General features: G+C 40.8%; 1 protein-coding gene and 1 non-coding gene across 2 annotated transcripts in view; both read left to right on the forward strand.

Moving 5' to 3' along the window:
• LOC126185047 (ATP-dependent helicase brm-like) overlaps positions 1-27,821 on the forward strand; it is a 182,337-nt gene that overhangs the window by 117,320 nt on the left and 37,196 nt on the right. Inside the window, 4 exon segments of the mRNA XM_049927801.1 lie at positions 8,688-9,018; positions 12,630-12,860; positions 17,082-17,294; positions 23,079-23,168. Of these exon segments, the coding sequence (XP_049783758.1) occupies positions 8,688-9,018; positions 12,630-12,860; positions 17,082-17,294; positions 23,079-23,168 (865 nt within the window).
• Trnaw-cca (transfer RNA tryptophan (anticodon CCA)) lies at positions 23,571-23,645 on the forward strand. Its single transcript has one exon. It is a non-coding gene; the product is annotated as a tRNA-Trp (tRNA).

Consider the following 27,821-nt stretch of genomic DNA (forward strand, 5'->3'; position numbering starts at 1 on the left):
TGGGGCACTTTTGAGGTTCTTCTGTGGGAGGTTCCGGCTTTGAAGAGATGAGGAAGTGGCTCTGGTTATTTGCTTCTGTACCAGGTCGGGAGGGTAGTTGCGGGATGCGAAAGCTGTTTTCAGGTTGTTGGTGTAATGGTTCAAGGATTCCGGACTGGAGCAGATTCGTTTGCCACGAAGACCTAGGCTGTAGGGAAGGGACCGTTTGATGTGGAATGGGTGGCAGTGTCATAATGGAGGTACTATTGCTTATTGGTGGGTTTGATGTGGACGGACGTGTGAAGCTGGCCATTGGACAGGTGGAGGTCAACGTCAAGGAAAGTGGCATGGGATTTGGAGTAGGACCAGGTGAATCTGATGGAACCAAAGGAGTTGAGGTTGGAGAGGAACTTCTGGAGTTGTTCTTCACTGTGAGTCCAGATCATGAAAATGTCATCAATAAATCTGTACCAAACTTTGGGTTGGCAGGCCTGGGTAACCAAGAAGGCTTCCTCTAAGCGACCCATGAATAGGTTGGTGTACGAGGGGGCCATCCTCGTACCCATGGCTGTTCCCTTTAATTGTTGGTATGTCTGGCCTTCGAAAGTGAAGAAGTTGTGGGTCAGGATGAAGCTGGCTAAGGTAATGGGGAAAGAGGTTTTAGGTAGGGTGGCAGGTGATCGGCGTGAGAGGAAGTGCTCCATCGCAGTGAGGCCCTGGACATGCGGAATATTTGTGTATAAGGAAGTGGCATTAATGGTTACAAGGATGGTTTCCGGGGGTAACAGATTGGGTAAGGATTCCAGGCATTTGAGAAAGTGGTTGGTGTCTTTGATGATGAAGGATGGGAGACTGCATGTAATGGGTTGAAGGTGTTGATCTACGTAGGCAGAGATGCGTTCTGTGGGGGCTTGGTAAGCAGCTACAATGGGACGGCCGGGGTGATTGGGTTTGTGAATTTTAGGAAGAAGGTAGAAGGTAGGGGTGCGGGGTGTTCGTGGGGTCAGGAGGTTGATGGAGTCAGGTGAAAGGTTTTGTAGGGGGCCTAAGGTTCTGAGGATTCCTTGAAGCTCCGCCTGGACATCAGGAATGGGATTACCTTGGCAAACTTTGTAAGTAGCGTTGTCTGAAAGCTGACGCAGTCCCTCAGCCACATACTGTCGACGATCAAGTACCACGGTCGTGGAACCCTTGTCCGCCGGAAGAATGACGATGGATTGGTCAGCCTTCAGATCATGGACAGCCTGGGCTTCAGCAGTGGTGATGTTGGGAGTAGGATTAAGGTTTTTTAAGAAGGATTGAGAGGCAAGGCTGGAAGTAAGAAATTCTTGGAAGGTTTGGAGAGAGTGATTTTGAGGAAGAGGAGGTGGGTCCCGCTGTGACGGAGGACGGAACTGTTCCAGGCAGGGTTCAATTTGGATAGTGTCTTGGGGAGTTGGATCATTAGGAGTAGGATTAGGATCATTTTTCTTCGTGGCAAAGTGATATTTCCAGCAGAGAGTACAGGTGTAGGACAGTAAATCTTTGACGAGGGCTGTTTGGTTGAATCTGGGAGTGGGGCTGAAGGATAGGACAGAGGTTTCGGATTGGGAGAGAGGTTTGGAGGAAAGGTTAACTACTGAATTAGGGTGTTGTGGTTCCAGATTGTGTTGATTGGAATTTTAATATAGTTCTGACATACATGTATAAAGATCAATGAGGCTTGGTAATGACACCAGGATTCAAGTTTTAAGAGTAATATTCAATAAGTAGAGTGGAGAGAGATACTATTGTGAAATTCACGGTATTTCATAATAAATTTGAGTCAAAATTTAAAGATAGCTTTCTGAAAACATTGTCCAGCAGTTACATAAAAAAGTAAAACCTGGGCTAGAAGATTGGTTAATATATATTTTTAATGTAAAAAGGTAATTTGTATAGTTCCCAGAACAAGTAAAGATCTTGTCTTACTCCCAGTGTACAAAAATAATTAAAATGTCAAGAAACAGATATATTTTAGAGTAATTATTAATGCCGGTAATACAATATAAATTGTACAAAATATTAAATGAGAGGTCAAGCAATCAGTGTATGAGTCAGTATCAGAATTAAACTGAATAACAATAATGAGGTAGGTAACTCACAGTTTGATAGTATGTTTAATAATTACTTTCTAAAGGTAGTGGCAGGAGTAGGGTCATATAGTCCAGCTGAAGATGCAGTATATATAATGTCATTTGACAAAACATTAACATCTACCAGTGACTAATATCTTTGGCTGGAATTAATAGAATTAGAAAAATTCTTAAAAAAAGGTAAACTCACATGGTGTTGATGGAATTTTGATTACTTTTAGCGTAATAAGTGACATCCACAATGACCTATATAATCAGTCGCTAATGTGGCGAAATTTTTCAGACTGATTGATATGTGCCATTGTCAGACCTTGTTATAAGAAAGGGGAAAGGAAAAATATTAACAATCATTAATCAGTTTTTGTGCTGATGTTCCTCTCAAAACTATTGTAGAAAGGAATGTGCCCAGTAGTAGTCCCTTCTCCAACATCTAATGAAGCTCTGCACAAAACTCTTTATTACCAACAGCAGGATCTAGCACTGAAGATTGATAAGGCAATAAATTATGAACATCATTTGACTTCATACTTAATAGATTTGGACACTTTGTTAATGTATCTCCTCTTCCGCTAACAAATTGGTCTTTTTCCACAACAAACTAATCCACATCTTCATCCTCATTTCTTCCTCATCAGAAACATCGTTTACATTACCAGTGCTGACCACACACTTCTTCATCTACCGTGCTTTTATCACTCATCTCATACTCTTCTATCCCTTCACTTATAGTAAGTAAATATCTCAGTGGAAATTCTATCTTCTCATGTACTTCTGAATCTATTTTTTCTACAAAATTAATTTCATACAAATTTCCATTACACTAAAAAACTAAATTTTCCTGCAGAAAAAGCAATATTGAGATTCCATTTACACAATAACTCTACCTAAAATAACATTTATGCTCATGTCAGGTACCACCAAAAATTTACAATCTAATTGCTGCACTGGTGCCAATGCAGCAGTTAGTAGTACTCCTAGCTTAATACTTTTGGACACCTTTTCAGTAGCACCTATAATTCTAAATCCTGAAACATGCATCATTGTCTCACCCCCCCCCCCCCCCCTTCCACTCTATGTCTTTAACTGTCACTTGCAAAACTCCATTTAATTCACTCCCACTCTCCAGTTAAAATACCTTGAATTTTAGCCAAAATCACAGGCTGCCATATCTATCAGTTACTTACATCCATTCCTTCTTCATGTAGCAAATGTCATAAATCCTTCTCCTGTCACCCTGATTGCCAAACCTATTCTCAATTACAGGTAACTAACATAGAACATAATTCTCTTCCCTGTCTACTTCTCCTTCATTTTCTAATTTCTCCTCGTTATAACTTTTCTCAATAACATAATTTACTAAAATGAAATTTTCATTCTGCAGCGGAACGTGTGCTGATATGAAACTTCATGTCCAGGAGAGCTTCTGTGAAGTTTGGAAGGTGGGAAATAAGTTACTGGAGAGATTGAAGCTGTGAGGACGGGTCATGAATTGTGCTTAGGTAGCCCAGATGGTAGAGCATTTACCCGCGAAAGGCAAAAGCCCCGAGTTTGAATCTATGTCTGGCACGCAGTTTTAATCTGTCAAGAAGTTACAACACAATTTACTCTTTCTTGGCTCAATATATTCACTTCATAATCAGTAGCAAATTTGAATGCTTCATCCTCCTCATCGTCTTCATCACTACTTATTCATTCTCTATCTCTGCCACTGTTTGTACTACTACTAGTGTTACTGTAAGTATCTTCAAATTCTTTGCTGATCAGCTGTTTCCTATCTTCTCTGTTTGTCCATATATCAGGACACTTGAGCTGTTTGTTTTCTTTGATGGCGTACACTTTCTCATAGAATCCTGAAAACCCTTGTTATAATGTTCTTTATACTGAGCAGTTCAAAAATTCTTCCAGTGAATGACAAGAGCGTGCAACTTCAGCTGTGCTTTCAAGAAACCCCTTTACTCTTTATAACTCCAATTTTCAGCCAAATCATTAAAGCTGCTGAGAATTTTTTTGGGTTGTATGGCCGTGGTCCATGGAACTCTTCAATCCCTGACATTTTGTCCAAGGCTACGTTGCACATCTTCAGAGGTGCTCCTGGTTGTGCTGGAGTCGGCAAGACTCAGCACAACCAGGAGCACCTCCGAAGATGTCCAGCGTAGCATTGGACAAAACATCAGGGATTGAAGAGTTCTGTGGACCATGGCCATAAAATGCGAAAAAATTCTCAGCACCTGAAACATCTGGTCGTGAAAGCCTTCATTGTACAAATAATTAAACTCTCTAATAAAATCAAAAAGATGTACATTACCCTATGATTCATAATCATTAAACTTCCTACACCTGATAAAAGAAGCTGCTGTGTAGACACAATAATTTTTTTGTAACCTTACTGTCTTAATAAGTTTCAACAAATTAAGGAATCTACATTTTCGTTGAAATCTTCCATTTTCTTTTCAATAGTAATTGGACACTTATTTCCTAGTTCTCTTCTTACTGTCCGTATTTTATTATCCAGATGTGTTTTGGTGTGTTCAGTTTAATTCTCAAGCTCATCCCTATTGTCAGAACCAAATTTCTTGAATGCTACCTGATACTTCTGACAGGAATCAGCTACAGCTCCCATCCTTTTTTCACAACTTACACAATTTTGCATCTCTTATCTTCACATCCTTGTAACAGTCTTCATTTTTAATTTTTTTTTTACAAATTTTATGTTTTTGTTACAATTTTTAAATTCTTTTTTGATGTCACTACTACATTAGTCCATTTGTGCCCTTAAATTATCGACGTTACTGTTCTGTTTGCCCAGTTTTACACTTAGACTGTCCATTAATGACCCTGTAATTGACTTAATGTCATTGGTCCCAGACTTCTCTTTGCGTACCTTGCTTTTCTTCACGATTCCTGTTTTAACATGAACTTGTTTCACCAACTCTACCCTGTCTGCTTCCTCATTCAGACTACAGTGGACAGTGGGCTAAGCCCATCACAATTCATCCATAATTTGGCTAGCAGTAGCATCACTACAAAAACTAGATTCCTCTAATTTTACTCCACTATCATCTTAAAGTTCACTTTTAACAGCTACTTTATGTTCCTTTACAGATTTTAGTTCCTCCTCTCTATCTTCAAACACACTATCGTTATATTATCATTATTTACTTCTTGTCCCTGTCAAACTCACTGTCATTTCTTTCCTTGTCACTCATTTCAGTTAATAGTTAATTACATTCACTGACAAAACACTTTACCTTCAAATTGTTGCAGCGCCAGTAGCTGCTGCTGTCGAAGTTTGTTGCTGCTGCTGTCGAAGTTTGTTGCTACTGCTTGTGCTTGCAAATCCCATGCTGCCTCATTCTTAGTTCTGCACCAGGCTGTTTTGTTTATTGTTGGACTCCGCAGTTTTGTCTTCTCATTAGTCAAAGTCCTCTCTGTAATGGTGTCTGCTTCTTGCCATCTTTCATTCAGTGTAATTCACACTGTCCCAAATATTGTCCATCCACTGACTTGTTTGCATTCAAAACACAGTTTTAGTTGCTTTGTACCATGCAAAAATATAGTTCATTTGTCAACAGTCTCTTCACCACTATAAATAAAGAGTTCACTACCCTTAACGGCTTGAGTTCTTTTTAATTGTTTCAGGATACAACAATCCTCATTCATGAATGTTCTAATTGTGCCATGGTGGGACAATTCCTTGCCTGATAGGGGGCCAGATGTAGTGTTACTAACGTAACATTCATAATGTCTCCTTATTAGCACAAACTTCTGATCACCTCAAAGGTGAAGGTCTAAATAAGTGTAGGACAGAACCAAATCAATACCTATACCTACCTACCAATACTTCTGTGACAAAGTTTATTATTCTATGTTAGACACAAAAAACTGTTCACATTTCCATGAGAAAGTCACAGCTCACAATTAACACTATCCTGTTGTAATTTATAAGAGAAAAATACACTGTGGTTGTTCAGTTAAGTCACTCTATAATGCGAATATCACCATGTCCAACAATAACTTGGTCCAGTGACAGTGACATCACACACCTACTTCTAAGTTACAACACAGTTAACTTAAAATGTTCATTCATCTGATACAGAAACAACTCAAAAGTTATTAAACATTAATGTTACCGAGTTTTGTTGATATTGGTGCACGTATTTTTGTGTACAGAATGTGCATGACAAAATCGACGATGGAAACTGGTAATAGTCTGGAGCTTTAATGTTAATTATTGTGTATGATGATTAATTTTAGATCTTTCAAAGTACCTTACAGGAAAGTGTGACTCCCAGACTTACTGTTGTTGTGTGTCACCTTTCTCAAATATCCTGATTAGTTCATAGAGTTCTGCATTTTATGGACTGTAGTACTGACATCAATCAATTATCAAATTATGAGTGCCCTAATGAAAATTGATTACATCCATGGAAATAGAACAATGAATTAAAGTGAAATGAAGTCTAAATCAGATACTGAGAGTTCCATGTGTTACGTGCAAATAGATATATTATTGAAAATAAGATAAAAATTAGCAAAAAAAATGGTTATTTATGGGTGCAGAAGAACATAACAGATGGGAAGAATTCACCTTGTTTTTGTTGTTTCTCCATGCTACTCTGTCCCATGCAAGCTCCTTCATCTCCCAGTACCTACTGCAACCTACATCCTTCTGAATCTGCTTAGTGTATTCATCGCTTTGTCTCCCTTTGCGATTTTTACCCTCCATGCTGCCCTCCAATACTAAATTTGAGATCCCTTGAGATCTCAGAACATGTCCTACCAATAACTCCCTTCTTCTAGTCAAGTTGTGCCACAAATTTCCCTTCTCCCCAGTTCTATTCAATACCTCCTCATTAGTTATGGGATCTACCCATCTAATCTTCAGCATTCTTCTGTAGCATCAAATTTTGAAAGCTTCTATTCTCTTCTTATTTAAACTAGTTATCATCCATGTTTCACTTCCATACATGGCTACACTTCATACAAATACTTTCAGAAACGACTTCCTGACACTTAAATCCATACTTGATTGTAACAAATTTCTCTTCTTCAGAAACGATTTCCTTGCCATTGCCAGTCTACATTTTACATCCCCTCTACTTCGACCATCATCAGTTATTTTGCTCCCCAAATAACAAAACTCATCTATTACTTTAAATGTCTCATTTCCGAATCTAATTCCCTCAGCATCACCCGACTTAATTCGACCACATTCAATTATTCTTGTTTTGCTTTTGTTGATGTTCTTCTTATATTTTCCTTTCAAGACACTGTCCCCCAAAACTCTCTACAACCTCTGGTTCTGTCAGTTCATCCAGGTCCCATCTCATTAAATTTTCACCTTGATATCTCACATCATTTGTGAGAAATGATGTTTACATGAAGTTTGCAGGCAATTTAACAAATCACTTCATCTTTAACTGTAATTTTATCGCAGAAAATTATTGTGTGTCTATATTGCCTGATTATTTATAGTTTTTCTTGAGGTTTTTGCCTTCATCTGCATGTTTCTCTCTTGCAGGAATGTACACAAAAATGCAATACATGTTTTTAGTGTACAACACTCATTAGTTCAAATATAAAACAACAGAAAACAGTGTTGTTTATGTTCCTGCTGGTTTTTTTGTTCCTGTTGCTGTTCAGCTGTTTTCCTACTCACCCTCAGGCACCAAATATGAACTTCGTTTGCAGTGTCTTTTATTGTATAGTTCCTTTAATGTGCCAAACGCTGTGCTATTAGGTAGCGACTGTTTCATGAACCATATATACACATAAAACAGCTACATGGCAACGTCAACAATTTACATGTGGAATTCCATCTCACAAGAGAAACAAACAGACAACACATTAAATTTTTTTAAAACCTTGCCATACAAAGAGTAAACAGCACGTGTGTTTTCATAATATATAGAAAACCCAAAATCACAAGCACCAGTGTCCACAACCAATCAAACGACCCATTGACACAAATGAAGATGATCCAGGTTAATGATCCATTAAACAAAACACCCATGTAACTCTTGACAGTCAGTATTCATAGCACAGGCAGCAGAAATTTCTAAAAAAGATATTCTGAAGGCCTTGGAGGCCTAAGAAGTAATATCTGACGTAACATAATTGCCAGCACTTTGTGGTTTACAGCCACTACCCGATTAAACCGACACAAGAAATAAAAATACAAAAAAATAGCCACTACTTATACCAAAAGCTTATAATAGAAGAAAACCTCTCTTTATTGGGGACAATAACAGAAGGATAACTGACTATAAATGTTTACATTCTACAATGCAATGGCACACTACGTGGCACATTAAAGGAGATATACAAAAAGCCAAAAGATATTTTCTTTTGTTGTTAAAATTAAGTGTGTTTTACCTCTAATATGAGCTGTGTGAAACACTAATATGTTCCTTTGTATTAAATTTAGGTACTGTGCTACTTAATAATCTCTAAAAGACGAGAATGTAGCCATTGTAACTATCCATTATATGTAACCTGTAAACAATTCATTCTACATTTTGATAAATATTGTGTCAATGATATATGTAACATGGTAATAACTAACTTGATAAATTAATTTCCTTTTTATTTCAGACCAGATCTTTGCCGAGCTTCTGGGAAATTTGAACTTCTGGATCGTATCCTGCCAAAATTGAAGGCAACAAACCACAGAGTCCTTCTGTTTTGCCAGATGACACAACTCATGACAGTTATGGAAGATTATTTGGGATGGAGAGGTTTTCGTTATTTACGCCTAGATGGAACAACAAAGGCTGAAGATAGAGGAGAACTTTTACGGAAATTTAACGATCCTGGATCAGACTACTTCGTCTTCCTGTTGAGTACTAGAGCTGGTGGTCTCGGCCTCAATTTACAGTCAGCAGATACAGTTGTTATCTTTGACTCTGACTGGAATCCTCATCAGGTAGGAAAAGTGTCATTACACTGAGTGGTTATAATTAAAGTGCAGCAACTCATGAAGGACTAGAGTGGACTGTAATTATCATGTGGCAGCAAAACTTGGTAGATATGTGGCAGCAAAACTTGGTAGATATGCTAATGCATTAATGCAGAACTGATTTATGTTCAAAAAAATTCGTTTAAATTTTGGCCACCAGGTGCAAATCTGTTGCTGTACAGAGTTTGTATGACAGTATGAGATCCACACTATCATTTGATTAGTCATAACATGAGTGAAACTGTTTTATCTGAACGACGGCAATTGCAGTCCTGCATTGGGAGAGAGTTGCTGATTGAAAGGTCTGAGGAGAGGCCTTATGTCATTAAGTGGTTTACAGAAGATGGTAAAAAAATTCGAAAACATGGGAGAACAAGCTCTGTCACATGGAAGAGGAAGGCATTGTATCTCATTTGAATTTATTGGTGAGATTCCTGTTGCTGTAACTAAACATTCAGCACGTGCCGTGGGTGGTGCAGTGCTTCTCCATAGGTTTTCCAGATGCATGGTCTGCAAGATCATCTGATTTGAATCCGTATGATTTCTGGCTCTGGGGATGTAGAACAAACGCATGCTTTCCCTGTGGTAAATGGATTATCTGACCATGATGCACGACTGATTAACTTACAAAACCTAACAGGGTGTACACTTGAGAAACCATTAAGTAAAAGTGTGAAAGTGCTCAATCCGGTATCTATAGATCACTTCAGAGAAAGTTTAGGAAATGTAAACTGGGAAGATGTATATAATGAGCCAAATGCTAATGATAAATGCAGCATTATTTTTTGATAAATTTATATCCCTTTTTGAACATTGTTCTCCAAAGAAAATTACTAAATGTAACACTACAAACTTTTCAAAGAAATCTTGGATTACTACAGGCATTAACATGTCTTCAGAAAGAAAAAGAAAACTGTATGAGACAGCAAGAACTAGTAACGATCCAGTAGTAGTTTTACACTATAAAAATTATTGTAACATACTGAGAAAATTTGTAAGGAAATCAAGAAATATGTATGCTATAGAGAAGAAATTAATAACTCCAGCAGTAATATCAAATCAATATGGAATGTTGTTAGAAGGGAGACAGGAAAAGTAACCCCTGGGGTAGGTAGTATTACTGTTAAAGAGAATGAGACCATCTTAACCAACAGTACACAGGTAGCCAATGTATTTAACAATCACTTCTTAAGTGTAGGAGAAAAAATTGGTGAGAATAGTTCAAAAGAAAAAGCCAGGCAGTACATGGAAGAGTCAGTTTTGAAAAATTTTAGTCAGATTAAGTTTCACCTAACAACCTCTTGTGAAATAAGGAAAATTATTAAATCTTTGCGAAATAAATGTTCTATTGGAGTGGATGACATCTCTAACAAGTTATTAAAACAATGTGGAGCAATTACAGCTGATGTTTTGAGTTACATATGTAATGTACTCGAGAGTGGTTAGCCATCTCAGCAGTAATGGGATACTTAGTAAATCACAGTTCAGATTTCAGAAATGCTGTTCCACTGAGACAGCAATATACAATTTCACTTTCCACATAATATATTCTTTAAATAGTAAAATGTCACCAGTAGGAATATTCTGTGACTTATCCAAAGAATTTGATTTTGTGAACCATGACATTATGTTAGAGAAATTACAATTCTATGGTATAAATGGAACAGCATATGAGTGGTTTAAGTCATATCTACAGAACAGGAAGCAAAAAGTCTCTTTATATGCTTCAAGTGATTCAAAGGAGTTTGCCACATCATCTAACTGGTGTGAAATTACATTAGGTGTTCCACAAGGTTTGATCATGGGTCCCCTCCTGTTCTTTATGTATGTGAATGACCTCCCTCCCTTATGTGAAACAAGATGCTGAACTGACGCTGTTTGCTGATGATACATGTATAATTATTAAAACAGTAAAAGAAAGTCCAATAGAAAATGATACAAATAAGGTCTTTGGAAAAGTTATTAATTGGTTTTCTGCGAATGGGCTTGCTCTGAGCTTTGAAAAAACACTCTACATCCAATTTTCTGCTACAAAAAGTATAATTGCTTCAATAAACATAACACATGATAAAAGTCAGTAGCCAGGGTAGAGCATACTAAGTTTTTGGGTGTACATATAGATGAGGATCTTAATTGGAAAATTCATATTTTGGATCTCCTAAAGTGACTAGGTTCAGCAACTTTTGCAATCAGAATAATTGCCAATTTGAGGATGTAGAAATTAGTAAGCTAACATACTTTGCATACTTCCTCTCTCTGATGTCATACAAAATAATATTCTGGGGCAACTCAACACTTAGGCAAAAGGTATTCACTGCTCAAAAGAAAGTGGTTAGAATAATGTGTGGGGTTCATAGTCGCACATCTTGTAGGCATCTGTTTAAAAGGTTATGAATTCTTACAACTGCTTCACAGTACATTTAGTCAGTAATGAAATTTTTTCTCAACAACATGGACCAGTTTAAAATCAACAGCGACATTCATGATTACAATACCAGATAAAAGAAAGACCACACTGTCCTTTACTTAACGTATCTTTGGCACAGAAAGAGGTAAAATATGCTGCTATAAAACTTTTTGATAAATTACCAGATGAAATAAAATCTGACAGACAGCAGTAATAGTTTCAAAAATACATTGAAATCATACCTCCTTGACAATTACTAAATGTAATCTATGCCATAGATGAATTCTTGAATATGAATAAATAAATCTGGAGATATATTATATGCATTTTGTGCCGTTTAAGGGAATGGGATAGATAATAATAGATAATAGAAATATTTGGGTATAACACTATAATGTAAACAAAAAGAAAAAAGAAAAAGAGAACTTGTTTCCTGTGCACATTTCTTGTGCATTTGACACGTTCCACATCATAACAGTTTTTCCGTGCTATTGATCAATGGAACATCTATCTATCTATCTATCTATCTATCTAAAAGAATGCCATCACTAGGGACATGTTCGTTCTCTACTTCATCTGAACGTCAGTATGCAGGAACACGTTGCTCTGATTCCACCTGACCGGCTATGAGCAACTGTTGATCATACCATATTGTGGATGCAGCATCTCGTCAATGTCTCCAGTGCTCATATGGAACTAATTGCGTAAACATTGTTTTATAATAAAATCAGTATCATGCCTTTTCATTTGTTTGACTTTTTTACTTTTTCTGCCCACATGCTTTTCCTAATCCATTACATGTGAAAACATCTTTATACACATTTCTTGCATTCATGGCACCAAATTTGTGCATGGTTGGCAAAATTGGAACTAATTTTTTTCCCAGTGTAAATCAGTTCTGCGTTAATGCTTAAGAATATTTTTCAAGTTTCACTGCCATACAATAATATCAGACCACACTGGATCCCTGTGTGTAGCTACACTGTAATTATAACCACCCGGAATTATTAAGACTCTCCAATAGTTCAATGAATGGCAGTAACAAGTGCTACATTAAAGAGACTGAACTTACAACCTTTCATTGTATTTAAATATTGATACTAAGTTTAATGCTTTATAAGCCTGATTTTTAATGCTGAAATTTAGTTGTTTTATAAACTGTTATTTGTAGGATTTGCAAGCTCAAGACAGAGCACACAGAATTGGTCAGAAGAATGAAGTCCGTGTCTTACGTTTAATGACTGTTAATTCTGTAGAAGAACGTATCTTAGCAGCTGCTCGTTACAAATTGAATATGGATGAGAAAGTTATACAAGCAGGGATGTTTGACCAAAAGTCCACAGGTTCTGAGAGACAGCAGTTTCTGAAGAGCATACTACATCAAGATGAAGCAGATGATGAGGCAAGTGATAGTTTAAACATTTAATAATTGTGAACTGTAGGTGTTAATTTTCACAAGCAAAAAATGCATATTATACATAGGAGTGAAATAAACAGTGGTTACTCGTATGTCTCGATTGTGATGAATTCACGGAGAAGCTAGCAAAACACACCTTTTTTTGGAGTCTAGTGTGACAAGAAACACTGTAAATTTTCTCCTGCCAGATGCATGCTATAGCTATTCCATCCAGCTTGTCCGCCCAGGGCACCACTCTTCACAGTTACCTTCTTTATGAAGAAAATTTCTATTGATTATTGTGATGACGTTGAGTTGCAATGGCAAAGTAACCATAAATACAATAGCAACACCACCAGTTGCTACTACTTTGTATAGCATCACATGATCTATCACAATCCAAAAAATATTACACTTCCTGGTTATAGTACAGAACAATCAATCTAAATTGGTCAGATGATTATTCAATTCAGAGTTGTACATCATTCAATGTATACATGCAGTATGATAATTTTCAGATATATAAGTCATACCGTATATATTTTTCATCATCTAGACAAACTTCCAAAACAATAAACATCTTTTTTTTAGTTAAAAAAAAGCAATGTGGCACAGTGGTTGTCCCTCTGGACTTGCATTTAGGACGACAATTCTTCAAGTCCCTATCCAACCACTCAGATTGAGGTGTTCCGTGATTTCCCTAAACCAGTCCAGGCAAAGGCTGAGATACATCCTTTGAAAAGGGCCTGGCCAATTTCCTTTCCCATCCTTTCCCACTCCAAATCTAATTACCATACTGTCAATAGAACATTGACTCTAATCTTGTTCCATTTTCTGTGAGTAAATTTAAAATATGTTCTAATATTAACATTATCATGAATTTTTGTCTTCATTTTTCTGGGTGCCTGCTATTATTTTCTCTGTCCACATGCTAGTGACAACAATACAACCAAAGGAAATCATATTATTAGATTTAAATTTTAGTTGATGCAAGAGATAATGTAATATGACAAATGAACACTTTGCACTGGTAAACATAAGATATCTAATCTTTATTTATGTGTGCAATTGATAAATTTTGAAATATGCGTGAGGCGAAGGGGAAATACTTAAGAATTTATTTTCAGTTGGATAAACATTGGATTAATAGTTTCTGAGTACATTTTTATTCCCATAACATATGGCCAAAGTATTTTGGCTAACAGTTCATATTAATTTCTGCATTGCAAGTGTTCATCATGGCTGTCTCCTTATTGGCAAAAATTGCTGATGATGCCATGAAACCAGCAGATTAGTGGTGAGGTCCGATGTGCTGGCGAGCCTGTAGATGGTTTTTAAGGTGGTTTTCCATCTGCCTTGGCGAATGTGGGCTAGTTCCCCCTTATTCCGCCTCAGTTACACTGTGTCAGCGATTGCTGCACAAACACTGTCTCCACATATACATACACCGTAATTACTCTACTACACAAACATTGGGGTTACACTCGTCTGGTATGAAATGTTGCGGGGGCATTCATAATTACCATCATGTGAGGAAGGAGCTGAAACTACTCCAGCCTCCTGGTATCAGTCCATGAGCAAGACTGATAATGAAGACAACTCTACAACTATCTGGCTATTAAAGTGCGTGTGCATGCCCTCATATATCTCATCCTGTATTTTCAGCTGATAATTGTATGGTGACTTCATTAGTGACTCAGCAGTTGATGTGACTTTCATTGAAGTGTATTGTTCTGTTGATGGCTTTGTTGCACAAAATCTCCAGTTCACCATCTATTCTGTGTCTGCAGGGATAGCAGATTTGCTGTTTACCTACAGAACTTTATTAGAACTTGAGGAAGAGTAGTTTGTATCACTTACAGATACTAAAAAGCATAGTGTCAGTAGTTTCGCATTTGTGTGAACCACTTGTAATTTTAAATAATACAGTTTTTTTGTTACCCAAGTAATTCTGTACCTATGGTTACTATGTTTCCTTTTCTCCATTTGAAGTTTTGTACCATTATTTCTACTCCGTTAAAAACACTGAATATATTTCAGTATATTATACGACAATTACTATCTCTCACTGCAAAATATGCTTCACCCACATGGCTGGCTTACCTCTCCTATTGAAAGTAGATAGATGGATCATAACAACTCACAAATACTAATTATTTTATTGGAATGTGTATGCTTAGTTGTGATTTCAGATTCCTGGAATACCAAACGATGTATAGCATACAAAGTTTTGTGCTTATTCTGCAAGTGCTGAAAGTTTCATTGGATTGTCTTATGTTTAACTTTGATCCACTGGATGTATCTGGAGATACAGATTGGCTTATGGAACTTGTTTCATATCACAAGTAAAAAAAATTCAAATGCTTGGTATTTGTGTCCTCAATAAGAAAAATCAATAGTTGTTTAAAAATTTGAATGAATGCTTCTAGTATGAAAGGATGTAATGGTAGAAACAAGGAGAAATGTTTAAAGAATGATTTCAAAATTTTGAGTGAAAGAGCTAATGGTTCCAGTTTAAATAGGACTGAAAAAGAGGCTGCACGGATTAAAGTTTAGAGCTAATATAGAGCTCAGAATAACTACTTGTTCTTAATGATTTGATTTATCTTTCTTCCACACTATTCCATATTCTAGGTAGTTTTTAAACCACTAGGTGTGTTTTCGTAAGGGTACTACATTGAAGCGCCGAAGAAACTGGTGTATGCATGTGTATTCAAATACATAGATATGTAAACATGTAGGATATGACGCTGCAGTCAGCAGTGGCTATGTAAAACAAGTGTGTGGTGCAGTTGGTAGATTGGTTACGGCTGCTGCAATGGCAAGTTATCAAGATTTAAGAGAGTTTGAACATGGTGTTATAGTCAGAGCACAAGTAATGTGACACAGCATCTCGGAGGCAGCGATGAAGTGGGAGTTTTCCCATACGACCATTTCACAAGTGTACCATGAATATCAGGAATCCTGTAAAACATTAAATCTCAGACATCACTGCGGCCAGAAAAAGATCTTGCAAGAATGGGACCAATGACAACTGAAGAGAATCGTTCAATGTTACAGAAGTGCAATCCTTCTGCAAATTGCTGCAGATTTCAGTGCTGGGCCATCAACAAGTGTCAGCGTGTGAATCATCGAACAAAACATCATTGATACAATCTTTCGGAGCCAAAGGCCCACTCGCTTACCCTTGATGACTGTTGATGACTGGAAACATGTTGCGTGGTCAGACGACTCTCATTTCAGATTTTATTGAGCGGATGGGCATGTATTGGGTATGGAGACAACCTCATGAATCCATGGACCCAGCATGTCAGCAGGGGCTGTTCTAGCTGGTAGAGGCTGTGTAATGGCGTGGGGCATGTGTAGTTGGAGTGACATGGATGCCTGACAGGTCTAGATACATTTCTGACAGGTGTCGCATACGTAAGCATTTTGTCTGATTACCTGCATCCATTCATATCTGTTGTGCTGCATTCCAATGGATGTGGGCATTTCCAGCGTTACAATGCGACACCCCACATGTCCAGAATTGCTACAGAATGGCTCCAGGAATACTCTTCAGAGTTGAAACACTTCCGTTATCCACCAAACTCCCCAGACATGAACAGTATTGAGCATATCTGGGATGCCTTGCTATGTGCTGTTCAGAAGAAATCTCGATGCCCTTATACTCCTACAGATTTATGAACAGCCGTGCAGCATTCATGGTGTCAATTCCTTCCAGCACTTCTTCGGACTTAGTTGAGTCCATGCCACATAGTGTTGCTGCACTTCTGCATGCTCGCAGGGTCCTACACAATATCAGGCAGGTGTACCAGTTTCTTTGGCTCTTCAGTGTATTTATACCAAACTCAATTATTACAATATTGTTTCAATGTAGTGGCTTTTGTTTTTCTTTCGCTCTGTGTTACAACAATATTATTTCTGTATTATGCAAGTTATCTGAAATATTACAGCCTCACCAACTTGTGCATTTGTTTTAAAAATATAGATCCCTGCCTTTAATGTGAAACAGCATATTTTTTGATGTCTAAATTTAAAAAGCACAATTTGGTAAAATATGTGCCATAGAGGTTTATGAGATCAGCAGACAAAAACCATTGAGATACTCGGCTTTCCCTTTTGCTTTGTGTAATTTCATGGAAGTTTCAGTATAGATGAGTGTAAATGTAATAAGCCAATTTTATAAAGATAATAACCATTATACAATTGATATTTGTTTCTCAGGAGGAAAATGAGGTACCAGATGATGAAACAGTCAACCAAATGATAGCACGTGGTGAATCTGAGTTTGAGCTTTTTCAAAAGATGGATGCAGAGCGAAGGCAGACAGAAATGAGCAGTGGTGGACAGTGCAAACCTCGACTGATGAGCGAGGATGAACTTCCTGCTTGGCTTGTGAAAGAGGGTGATGAGGTAAGGAATTGAAGGTGGTGGTTCGTGTATCAGTGCTTATACATCATTACAAATGAGTTACATTTTAGTAAGTGGGAAATAAATGAACAGCAGATGGAATTTTTATTGTGAAGTTTTTACTATTGGAATTCCATTTTATTCACTTATGAGTGCTAATTCACAGTTTCAGAGAATTCATCTGTGCTTTTATCAGTTGCATTAATACCCTATAGATTTCTAAGATCAAGTACCAGTTATGACGTGTGAAGTTGCAGGACTATATTCTAATGAAATCAAGACAGCAGATAAAATGATAAAGTGGAATGCTGTAAGGAACAGCTTTTACAAATTAGGGATGAGGAGAATGAAATATAATTTCATCTACATCTATGTGATTAGTCTGCTATTCACAGTAAAGTGCCTGGCAGAGGTTTCAGTGAACCACCTTCAAGCTGTCTCGCTGCCATTCCTCTCTCGAACGGCGCACCGGAAAAACAAGCACTTAAATTTTTCTGTGTGAACCCTGATTTCTCTTATTTTATTGTGATGATCATTTTCCCCTATGTAGGTGGGTGCCAACAGAATGTTTTTGCAGTCGTAGGAGAAAACTGGTGGTTGCATTTCATGAGAAGATCCCATCGCAACGAAAAACACCTTGGTTTTAATTATTATCACTCCAATTCACGTATCATGTTTGTGGTACTATCTCCCCTATTTTACGATAATACAAAAAGAGCTGCCCTTCTTTGAACTTTTTTCGATGTCATCTGTCAGTCCCACCTGATGCGGATCCCACACCGCACAACTATACCCCAGAATAGGGCGGACAAGCATGGTGTAAGCAGACTCTTTTAGTACATCTATTGCACCTTCTAAGTGTTCTGCCAATGAATCGCAGTTCTATCCACAACATTATCTAAGTGATCATTTCAATTTAGGTTATTTGTAATTGTAATCTCTAAGTATTTAGTTGAATTTACTGTCTTCAGATTTGTGTAACTTATCGCATAATCAAAATTTAGTGGATTTCTTTTAGTACTCATGTGAATAACTTCACACTTCTCTTTATTCAAGGTCAATTGCCACTTTTCGCACTATATAGATACCTTATCTAAATCATTTTGCAATTCGTTTTGGTCATCTGATGACTTTACAACAGTAAATGACAGCATCATCTGCAAACAATCTAAGACGGCTACTCAGATTGTCTCCTATGTCATAAATATAGATCAGGAACAATAGAGGGCCTATAACACTTCCTTGGGGAACGCCTGATATTACTTCTGTTTTACTCAATGACTTTCCATCTATTGCTACGAACTGTGACCCTTGTGACAGGAAATTACAAATCTGTTTGCACAGCTGAGGTGATATTCCATAGGCACGCAGTTTGGTTAGAAGATGCTCGTGAGGAACACTGTCGAAAGCCTTCCGGAAATCTAAAAATATGGAATCAGTTTGACATCCCCTGTCAATAGCACTCATTATTTCACGAGTGTAAAGAACTAGTTGTGTTTCACAAGAACGATATTTTCTAAATCCATCCTGACTATGTGTCAACAAATCATTTTCTTCGAGGTACTTCATTATGTTCGAACACAGTATATGTTCCAAAACTCTACTGCAAATCGATGTTAGTGATATGGGCCTGTAATTCAGTGGATTACTCCTACTTCTCTTTTTGGGTATTGGTGTGACTTCAGCAATATTCCAGTCTGTAGGTATGGATATTTCTGCGAGCAAGCGGTTGTATGTAATTGCTAGTTATGGAGCTATTGTATCAGCATACTCTGCAAAGAACCTGGCTGGTATACAATCTGGACTGGAGGCCTTGCCTTTATTAAGTGATTTAAGCTGCTTTGCGACACCGAGGATATCTGTTTCTATGTTTCTCATCTTGGCAGTTGTTCTTGATTGGAATTCAGGAATTTTTACTTCATCTTCTTTGGTGAAGGAATTTTGGAAAACCGTGTTTAATAACTCTGCTTTAGTGGCACTGTCATCAGTGACCATTGTCATAGTGTAGTGGAGGTATTGATTGCATCTTGCCACTGGTGTGCTTTATGTATGACCAGAATCTCTTTGGGTTTTCTGCCAGATTCCGAGACAGAGTTTCATTGTGGAAATTATTAAAAGCATCTCACATTGAAGTATGCGCTTTCTGCACAGCCCTGCTAACCATGTAGCCACTTCCTGTGTGTAGTGGACTCCTGACCTATTAAGCGGAACCGGGAAACCCACCACCCAATGGCCCAAGTCAAGGAATCTGCAGCCTACACAGTCATAGAACTGCCAGAGCTTCTAACTCAGACGCTCCACTCAGCTCTGCACCATAGGACCACAGTCGGTTCTATCGACAATGCTGCAGATGGTGAGCTTTGCCTTAATCTCACAAGCAAGACTGACAGTCTTTACCATTTACGCTAGCAGCCCGAAACCAGAGAGAATCTCCTCCAATCCAAAGTGACACGTCATTGGCACTGATATAGCTACCACCCGCTGTTGGCTGCACCCTGTACTCTTCACGGCATCTGGAAGCACCATTTCCACATCTGGAATGACTCCCCCAGTATGCACGTGGAGTGCACACTGGCCTCCTTCCCCTCCTTGGCAGCCATGTTCCTAAAGGGCACATTATGTGCCTAACAATGGAGCTCTCTTGTAAAGAAATTTGTAGTTGTTGGGATGAATGACATCTATGGTGAGTGTGCCTGCAGTCAGCAAGACCTGCAGTTCACCACACAAGGTGTGATTGCAGTGGTATGGTGGACAGATACCAGATGGCTATCCAATGTACTGTCATAAAAACAGCAATGACATGTACTTACTTATTACATGTCAAAACACAACATTTGCAGTGGTACTAGATGGTGACCAATTCCCTCAAAATGGGCTTCGACTCAAATGGTGATGCGTGTTCATCTCAGCAATGGCCTGTTATCACAGTTAGTATGTGGCATCCCCCTGGGCAGCAGGCAGTGCCCAAGCGAGGCATTGTGGTAGGCACTGCAGCAGTGGTGTTGACTCTGGCAGCTGTGCAGGCAGACACAGATATGCTGCTCGATGCAAGAAACACTGGAACTTATGGAACCAAACCCCAGTGTGGATGGCGGCAGCTCACAGTAGTGATGTGTGCCCATGCAGGCAGTGATGGCTGGACAGCTAGATGGTCCAGGCTCAAACCATTGACCTGTCCACAGTAGATGGCCAGTAGTGGTTAGAAATTAGTCAGCCAGGTGACCCACCAGATGCAAGGCATCAAGCTGGCAGCATTCAGATTTAGCGTGGACATCAGGTCTGCAACTAGTGAAGACGGACACTGAGAACGGCAGCTTGTTGGCCCATTTCAGCTTGTAGACTGGTGTAGATCTCCTCTTGTAGCTGGCTGGTCTTGGTGACTGCGGTAAATATGCAGGCCTGGCCTGCTTTGGTTTTAAAACAGTAGCATTTTTGCCAGTTTTTTCACAACAGGATTGAGGCAAAAGGCTTGACGTTGAGTAACCGTGACATTATAGTTAGTCAGCTTTTCTGTTCTGTTGGCAGCCACAGAGCCCTGGCTGTGTAGTAATTTAGCCCTCCAGGGTTGGTTTATATAATGTCAGCATGAACTTATTACAGCGCCTCATTTGAAAACATCTAACAGGCCTTTACTGTGGCTTCTTGCGTCATCCTGGTGTGACGTCTCCTGTCAGCCTTAGAAATCTTATGCAGGGAGAGATGGAGCTGTGGCACAACAAATATTATGAATTATAAGGAATGCCCGAGCAGTATCAAAAGTTCTCTGCTGCTATAAGATGAGGAGTACTGTGAGTGAAATGGAGTACAGATCACCATGTGTTCATCTTGATTTAAGTTTTTCTGTGATTTCTCTGAATTGTGTTGGTGAATTGCCTTTCCCTTGTCTAACTACACTACTGTCATTTCTGCAAAGGCAGTGGTTTAAGACACTGTTAATTTTATTTTCCGAGCTTCCATTGGTGTTATACATAGATAACTAAAGATTATTCATAAATTTTATCCTGGTAACTAGTTTTTAAAAGTGTGTGAGATATTATGCATTTTGAGAAAGATGTCTGTCATTTGAAATTTTTCACCATAATTACTCTCTCCCAACAGCCAAACAAGCTCCTAATTCATGGAAGTATGTTCAGTTTGTGCAACTAAATGAAAAGCAGTTTGTTTTCTGCCATATGCATTTTGCTTCTGTTATTTTTGAAGCATCTTCAGTGGCATGTAATACATGTTTCTTTTTGTACATGTAATAAATGTGTTATTTAGTAGTTACAGTTCGTTACTATTTGCATTTTGTCACATTTCCTTGTTTTTCAGATTAGAGATAAATTTTGTGGCACAAATTTCGTGAGGTCAAATTATTGTGTGGTGGTACTTACGATTTCCAGTGTTAGTCCATATAGGTGGTCCTGGAGATGTGTTCATTTGGTTCCCGTGTTCCAGCTGGCCGATTCCCGTTTTTTCACCCACATTTATCACAACGCATCACTTGCGCTTTTTGTTTTGTGATCAACATGTGTGTGTTTACAGTGCATAGTGTTGCCAGCTGGCGCTGTGTGTTTATCTTAAATATTGTGTGTGTGTGTGTGTGTGTGTGTGTGTGTGTGTGTGTGTGTGTAGAAAAAAAAAGAAAGAAAAATGCCGGAAATCGGCCAGCTGGAGCATGTGAACTGAATGAACACATCTCCAGGACCACAGATATGGTTATCAACACTGGAAATCGTAAGTAACACAAAACGATAGTTTAACCTCATAAAATTTATGCTGCAAAAGTTGTTTCTCATCTGAAAAAACAAGAGGAAAAAATGACAAAATGACAAATGGAACATCCTAACATATTGTAACTACTACACCATATATTTATTGTATGTATAAAAAGAAACATGTATTACAGGCCACTGAAGGTGCATCATAAATAAAAGAAGTGAAATGCGTATGGCAAAAAACAACCTGCCTTTCATTTAGATGCGTAGTTGGAACATATCTCCATGAATTTGTTACAACTGAGGAACGGCAGATAACAGAAAAAATGACAAACCTCCCAACGTTTTAGTATATTCTAGTTAACTTACCCTTGATTTACGCTGTTAGTCTGACTTGATTTAAATCCCATCTTATGCTCCATCTCCAGTGACCTGATCACTGACAGGACATCAACCCCTAATCTTGCTTTCCATCCTCCCTTGTGCAATATTCTGGCGGTATTTCAGCTGTTTTCTATAGTTTCCAAAATACAAATGTTTCTTCAACAAGCCGATGGTAGAATTCCTTCTCTTATTTGTGTCCATTTGAGTTCATGATGTATGTTGTGGTTTTCAGTGAGACATTAAACTCCAGTATTCCTTCTTCTCTTCTAAAGACTTGCCATTGCTGAGTCATCAGATCCTAAACTTCTTGCATTTAGAAACTGACACTCCCTATTCTGTCCCCTTTGTGCATAAAATTTGAGCAGTACGTTGGTAGTCTTCTGGTGCAGAAGTGGACTGATTGAAGGCTCGAATAGCCAAAATCATACCCCAGAGTAAGATGAAGCTTTTCTCTTGCAATACAATAATTCTATGCTCCATACAAGGTTTGTATCCAGTGGGGCTATTGAAAACATTCTAGAATGTTCATATCTTGGTGCCCTTAGAACTAGATCTCTTTGGCCATGTGAATTAATACTTGTCAGTGGTATAGTGTTGTACACTCTGTATCTGTTGTATTTTTCCATAAAGATAGGTTGGGGGGGGGGGGGGGGGGTGGTATTATTTATACACTGGATTTGTGTGTCTGACATATCTTTTATGTTAACAGGTAAAATGGACTGAGGAAGAGGAGGAAGATGAACATAGTTATGGAAGAGGTTCAAGACAGCGTAAAGAAGTTGATTACTCTGACCGTCTTACTGATAAAGAATGGCTGAAGGTAATTATTCAGAAAGTCACATGGTTTTCAGGCTTGAAATTCATGGAGGTAAAGCTGTTATCAATAATAATGAAACTTCTTGGCAGATTAAAACTGTGTGCTGGACCGAGACTCGAACTCGGGACCTTTGACATTCGTGGATGAGTGCTCTACCAACTGAGCTACCCAAGCATGACTCGTGCCCCGTCCTCTCAGCTTTACTTCTGTCAGTACCTCGTCTCCTACCTTCCAAACTTCACAGAAGCTCTCCTGCGAAACTTGGAGAACTAGCACTCCTGGAAGAAAGGATATTGCAGAGACATGGTTAGTTCTGAAAGTTTCACAGGAGGGCTTTTGTGAAGTTCGGAAAGTAGGAGACAAGGTACTGGCAGAAGTAAAGCTGTGAGGATGGGGTGTGAGTCGTGCTTGGGTAGCTCAGTTGGTAGAGCACTTGCCCGCCAAAGGCAAAGGTCCCGAGTTCGAGCCTCGGTCCGGCACACAGTTTTAATATGCGAGGAAGTTTTCATATCAGTGCACACTCCGCTGCACAGTGAAAATCTCATTCTGGGATCAACAATAGTGTTGCACTGAACACCATAGTGCTTTACTGGCATCATTCTATTGGAGTTAGCATGTCCTTGTCTTCCTCCAACCATTGTACTGACTTACCGAGTCAGTTATTTGGGGACGTACAGTTCAACAGTGTCTTTAAATCGTGCTGCAGTTCTTCATTTTTTCATATTAACAATGTCAAATGAGCTGTAAGTGACAAACACTAAGATTGACCAGGGACAGAACCCCAGACATTTGGGTCCTAACCTGGCACTTAAATGAGTCACATCAGAGCCATAGAAAGTAAAGTATTCATTCGCTGTTTCATTGTTACACCTGGCTAAAACAAAGAAACTCTATATATACGTGCTATCATTGTAGAATCTCTGGTTACGGTTGATGTAAAATGTTTTAGGTTGCTAGATTCTTCAAAATAACGGCATAAATCAAGAATGGCTGTGATGGAAAGCTGGCCAAGAAGAAGGTATGGAACTGTGATTAGAATAATTCGAAGAGTCAATAGCCATACTAGAAACAAGGTAACAGAAGAAAGTGGGAATTATGAAGGACCAAATGTGTAAGAGTCTTAAGTGAGTGAAAGACACACAGTGCTACAGCAAATGAAAAATTTAACTCCAGGAATTGACAGCCTGGTGATAGAACTACTAAAACAAGATGGAGAAGTGTGCAGAAAATATGGATTGATTCTGCTGTGTTGAAGAAATGAAAAGATGGCAGAAGTAATCATATATCCAATATAAAAGAAAGGAGAAGATCCACCTGTGAGAATTACAGAGGGGTATTATCATGATGCAGTGTATAGATCATCTTCATGCACATTCTTGTGGAGCAAACCTGTGAACAATATTAGCCCGGATATTGAAGAAACACGTTAGTGTCAGACTAAAATATCCATACTCACAAGGAGACCACACAGCAATTGAATTTTTATGATTCTTTATGTTTATGGTACATCAAGTTCAGAACTGGAATATCAATATGCCAAGGCAGTTTGATGCAACTCTCAAAAATTCTCGTGAAAATGGACTTCGAAATTTTTTTTTAGCCTCTTGAATTAGCTAAATCTAGTTCAGCTTTTTTTGGACCATGTGGTGCAGTAAGCAACTGCTTACCTGTAAAGTGTGCAGCCCAGGTTCTGTAATATAAATTTTTAAACACTGATTCTTGTTCTACTCGCATTTCCGGTAGAGTAAAGTATGTAAAGTTGCAATAATTTTTTTATCTTTTTTTTAAATTTAGACTTTCTTTACTAACAATGTTCCAGAAAATATCAGTACCTATTGAAGAACTTATATTTGAAATGAAAGCTGAAATTTTGTGTGCAATATGCAATTGCAAATAAGATGACATGTAATTTTCATAGTAAATGACAATTAGGTATTTGTTAATTAGTATATATTTGATAAATTATATACTTAAATTATTAGTCATTTGAACTGAACGGGGGTGGGAAACAACAACAACTTGAACTAGCAATTACCAATCTCAAGCACTACCATCTCTGCCTCCCCCCATCTCTCCTCTCTCTCCCTCCGTCCCTCTCTCTCCCTCCGTCCCTCTCTCTCCCTCCGTCCCTCTCTCTCCCTCCGTCCCTCTCTCTCCCTCCGTCCCTCTCTCTCCCTCCGTCCCTCTCTCTCCCTCCGTCCCTCTCTCTCCCTCCGTCCCTCTCTCTCCCTCCGTCCCTCTCTCCCCCTCCGTCCCTCTCTCTCTCTCTCTCTCTCTCTCTCTCTCTCTCTCTCTCTCTCTCGGTCCCTCTCTCTCTCTCCGTCCTCTCTACCTCTACCTCTCTCTCTCTCCGTCCTCTCTCTCTCTCTCTCTCTCTCTCTCTCTCTCTCTCTCTCCCCCTCTCTCCCCCCCCTCTGTCCCTCTCTCTCTCTCTCTCTCTCTCTCTCTCTCTCTCTCTCTCTCTCCCTCTCTCTCTCTCTCTCTCTCTCTCCCCCCCCTCCGTCCCTCTCTCTCTCTCTCTCTCTCTCTCTCTCTCTCTCTCTCTCTCTCTCTCTCTCTCCCCCCCCCCCTCCGTCCCTCTCTCTCTCTCTCTCTCTCTCTCTCTCTCTCTCTCTCTCTCTCTCTCTCTCTCTCTCTCCCCCCCCCTCCGTCCCTCTCTCTCTCTCTCTCTCTCTCTCTCTCTCTCTCCGCCCCCCCTCTCTCTCTCTCACTCCCCCTCCGTCCCCCCCTCTCTCTCTCCGTCCCCCCCCTCTCTCTCCCCCCCTCCGTCCCCCCCCTCTCTCTCTCTCCCTCCATCCCTCTCCCTCCCCCCCAGTCCCTCCCCCTATGTCCCTCCCCCTACGTCCCTCTCCCTCCCCCTACGTCCCTCTCCCTCCCCCTACGTCCCTCTCCCTCCCCCTACGTCCCTCTCCCTCCCCCTACGTCCCTCTCCCTCCCCCTACGTCCCTCTCCCTCCCCCTACGTCCCTCTCCCTCCCCCTACGTCCCTCTCCCTCCCCCGTCCGTCCCTCTCCCTCCCCCGTCCGTCCCTCTCCCTCCCCCCTCCGTCCCTCTCCCTCCCCCCTCCGTCCCTCTCCCTCCCCCCTCCGTCCCTCTCCCTCCCCCATCCGTCCCTCTCCCTCCCCCCTCCGTCCCTCTCCCTCCCCCCTCCGTCCCTCTCCCTCCCCCCTCCGTCCCTCTCCCTCCTCCCCTCCGTCCCTCTCCCTCCTCCCCTCCGTCCCTCTCCCTCCTCCCCTCCGTCCCTCTCCCTCCTCCCCTCCGTCCCTCTCCCTCCTCCCCTCCGTCCCTCTCCCTCCTCCCCTCCGTCCCTCTCCCTCCTCCCCTCCGTCCCTCTCCCTCCTCCCTCCGTCCCTCTCCCTCCTCCCCTCCGTCCCTCTCCCTCCTCCCCTCCGTCCCTCTCCCTCCTCCCCTCCGTCCCTCTCCCTCCTCCCCTCCGTCCCTCTCCCTCCTCCCCTCCCCCTCCGTCCCTCCCCCTCCTCCCCTCCCCCTCCGTCCCTCCCCCTCCGTCCCTCCCCCTCCGTCCCTCCCCCTCCGTCCCTCCCCCTCCGTCCCTCCCCCTCCGTCCCTCCCCCTCCGTCCCTCCCCCTCCGTCCCTCCCCCTCCGTCCCTCCCCCTCCGTCCCTCCCCCTCCGTCCCTCCCCCTCCGTCCCTCCCCCTCCGTCCCTCCCCCTCCGTCCCTCCCCCTCTGTCCCTCTCTCCTTCCTTCCCTCCCCCTCTGTCCCTCTCTCCTTCCTTCCCTCCCCCTCTCCCTCTCTCCTTCCTTCCCTCTCCCTCTCCCTCTCCCTCTCTCCTTCCTTCTCTCTCCCTCTCCCTCTCCCTCTCTCCTTCCTTCCCTCTCCCTCTCCCTCTCCCTCTCTCCTTCCTTCCCTCTCCCTCACCCTCTCCTCTCTCCTTCCTTCCCTCTCCCTCTCTCCTTCCTTCCCTCTCCCTCTCTCCTTCCTTCCCTCTCCCTCTCTCCTTCCTTCCCTCTCCCTCTCCCTCTCCCTCTCCCTCTCCCTCTCCCTCTCCCTCTCTCCTTCCTTCCCTCTCCCTCTCCCTCTCCCTCTCCCTCTCCCTCTCTCCTTCCTTCCCTCTCCCTCTCCCTCTCCCTCTCTCCTTCCTTCCCTCTCCCTCTCCCTCTCTCCTTCCTTCCCTCTCCCTCTCCCTCTCCCTCTCTCCTTCCTTCCCTCTCCCTCTCCCTCTCCCTCTCTCCTTCCTTCCCTCTCCCTCTCCCTCTCTCCTTCCTTCCCTCTCCCTCTCCCTCTCTCCTTCCTTCCCTCTCCCTCTCCCTCTCTCCTTCCTTCCTTCCCTCTCCCTCTCCCTCTCTCCTTCCTTCCTTCCCTCTCTCCTTCCTTCCCTCTCCCTCTCCCACTCCCTCTCTCCTTCCTTCCCTCCCCCTCTCCCTCTCCCTCTCTCCTTCCTTCCCTCTCCCTCTCCCTCTCCCTCTCTCCTTCCTTCCCTCTCCCTCTCCCTCTCCCTCTCTCCTTCCTTCCCTCTCCCTCTCCCTCTCCCTCTCTCCTTCCTTCCCTCTCCCTCTCCCTCTCCCTCTCTCCTTCCTTCCCTCTCCCTCTCCCTCTCCCTCTCCCTCTCTCCTTCCTTCCCTCTCCCTCTCCCTCTCCCTCTCCCTCTCCCTCTCCCTCTCCCTCTCCCTCTCCCTCTCCCTCTCCCTCTCCCTCTC

The sequence above is a fragment of the Schistocerca cancellata genome, chromosome 4 (genome assembly GCF_023864275.1).
Source record: "Schistocerca cancellata isolate TAMUIC-IGC-003103 chromosome 4, iqSchCanc2.1, whole genome shotgun sequence".
In the NCBI taxonomy this organism is placed as follows: domain Eukaryota; kingdom Metazoa; phylum Arthropoda; class Insecta; order Orthoptera; family Acrididae; genus Schistocerca; species Schistocerca cancellata.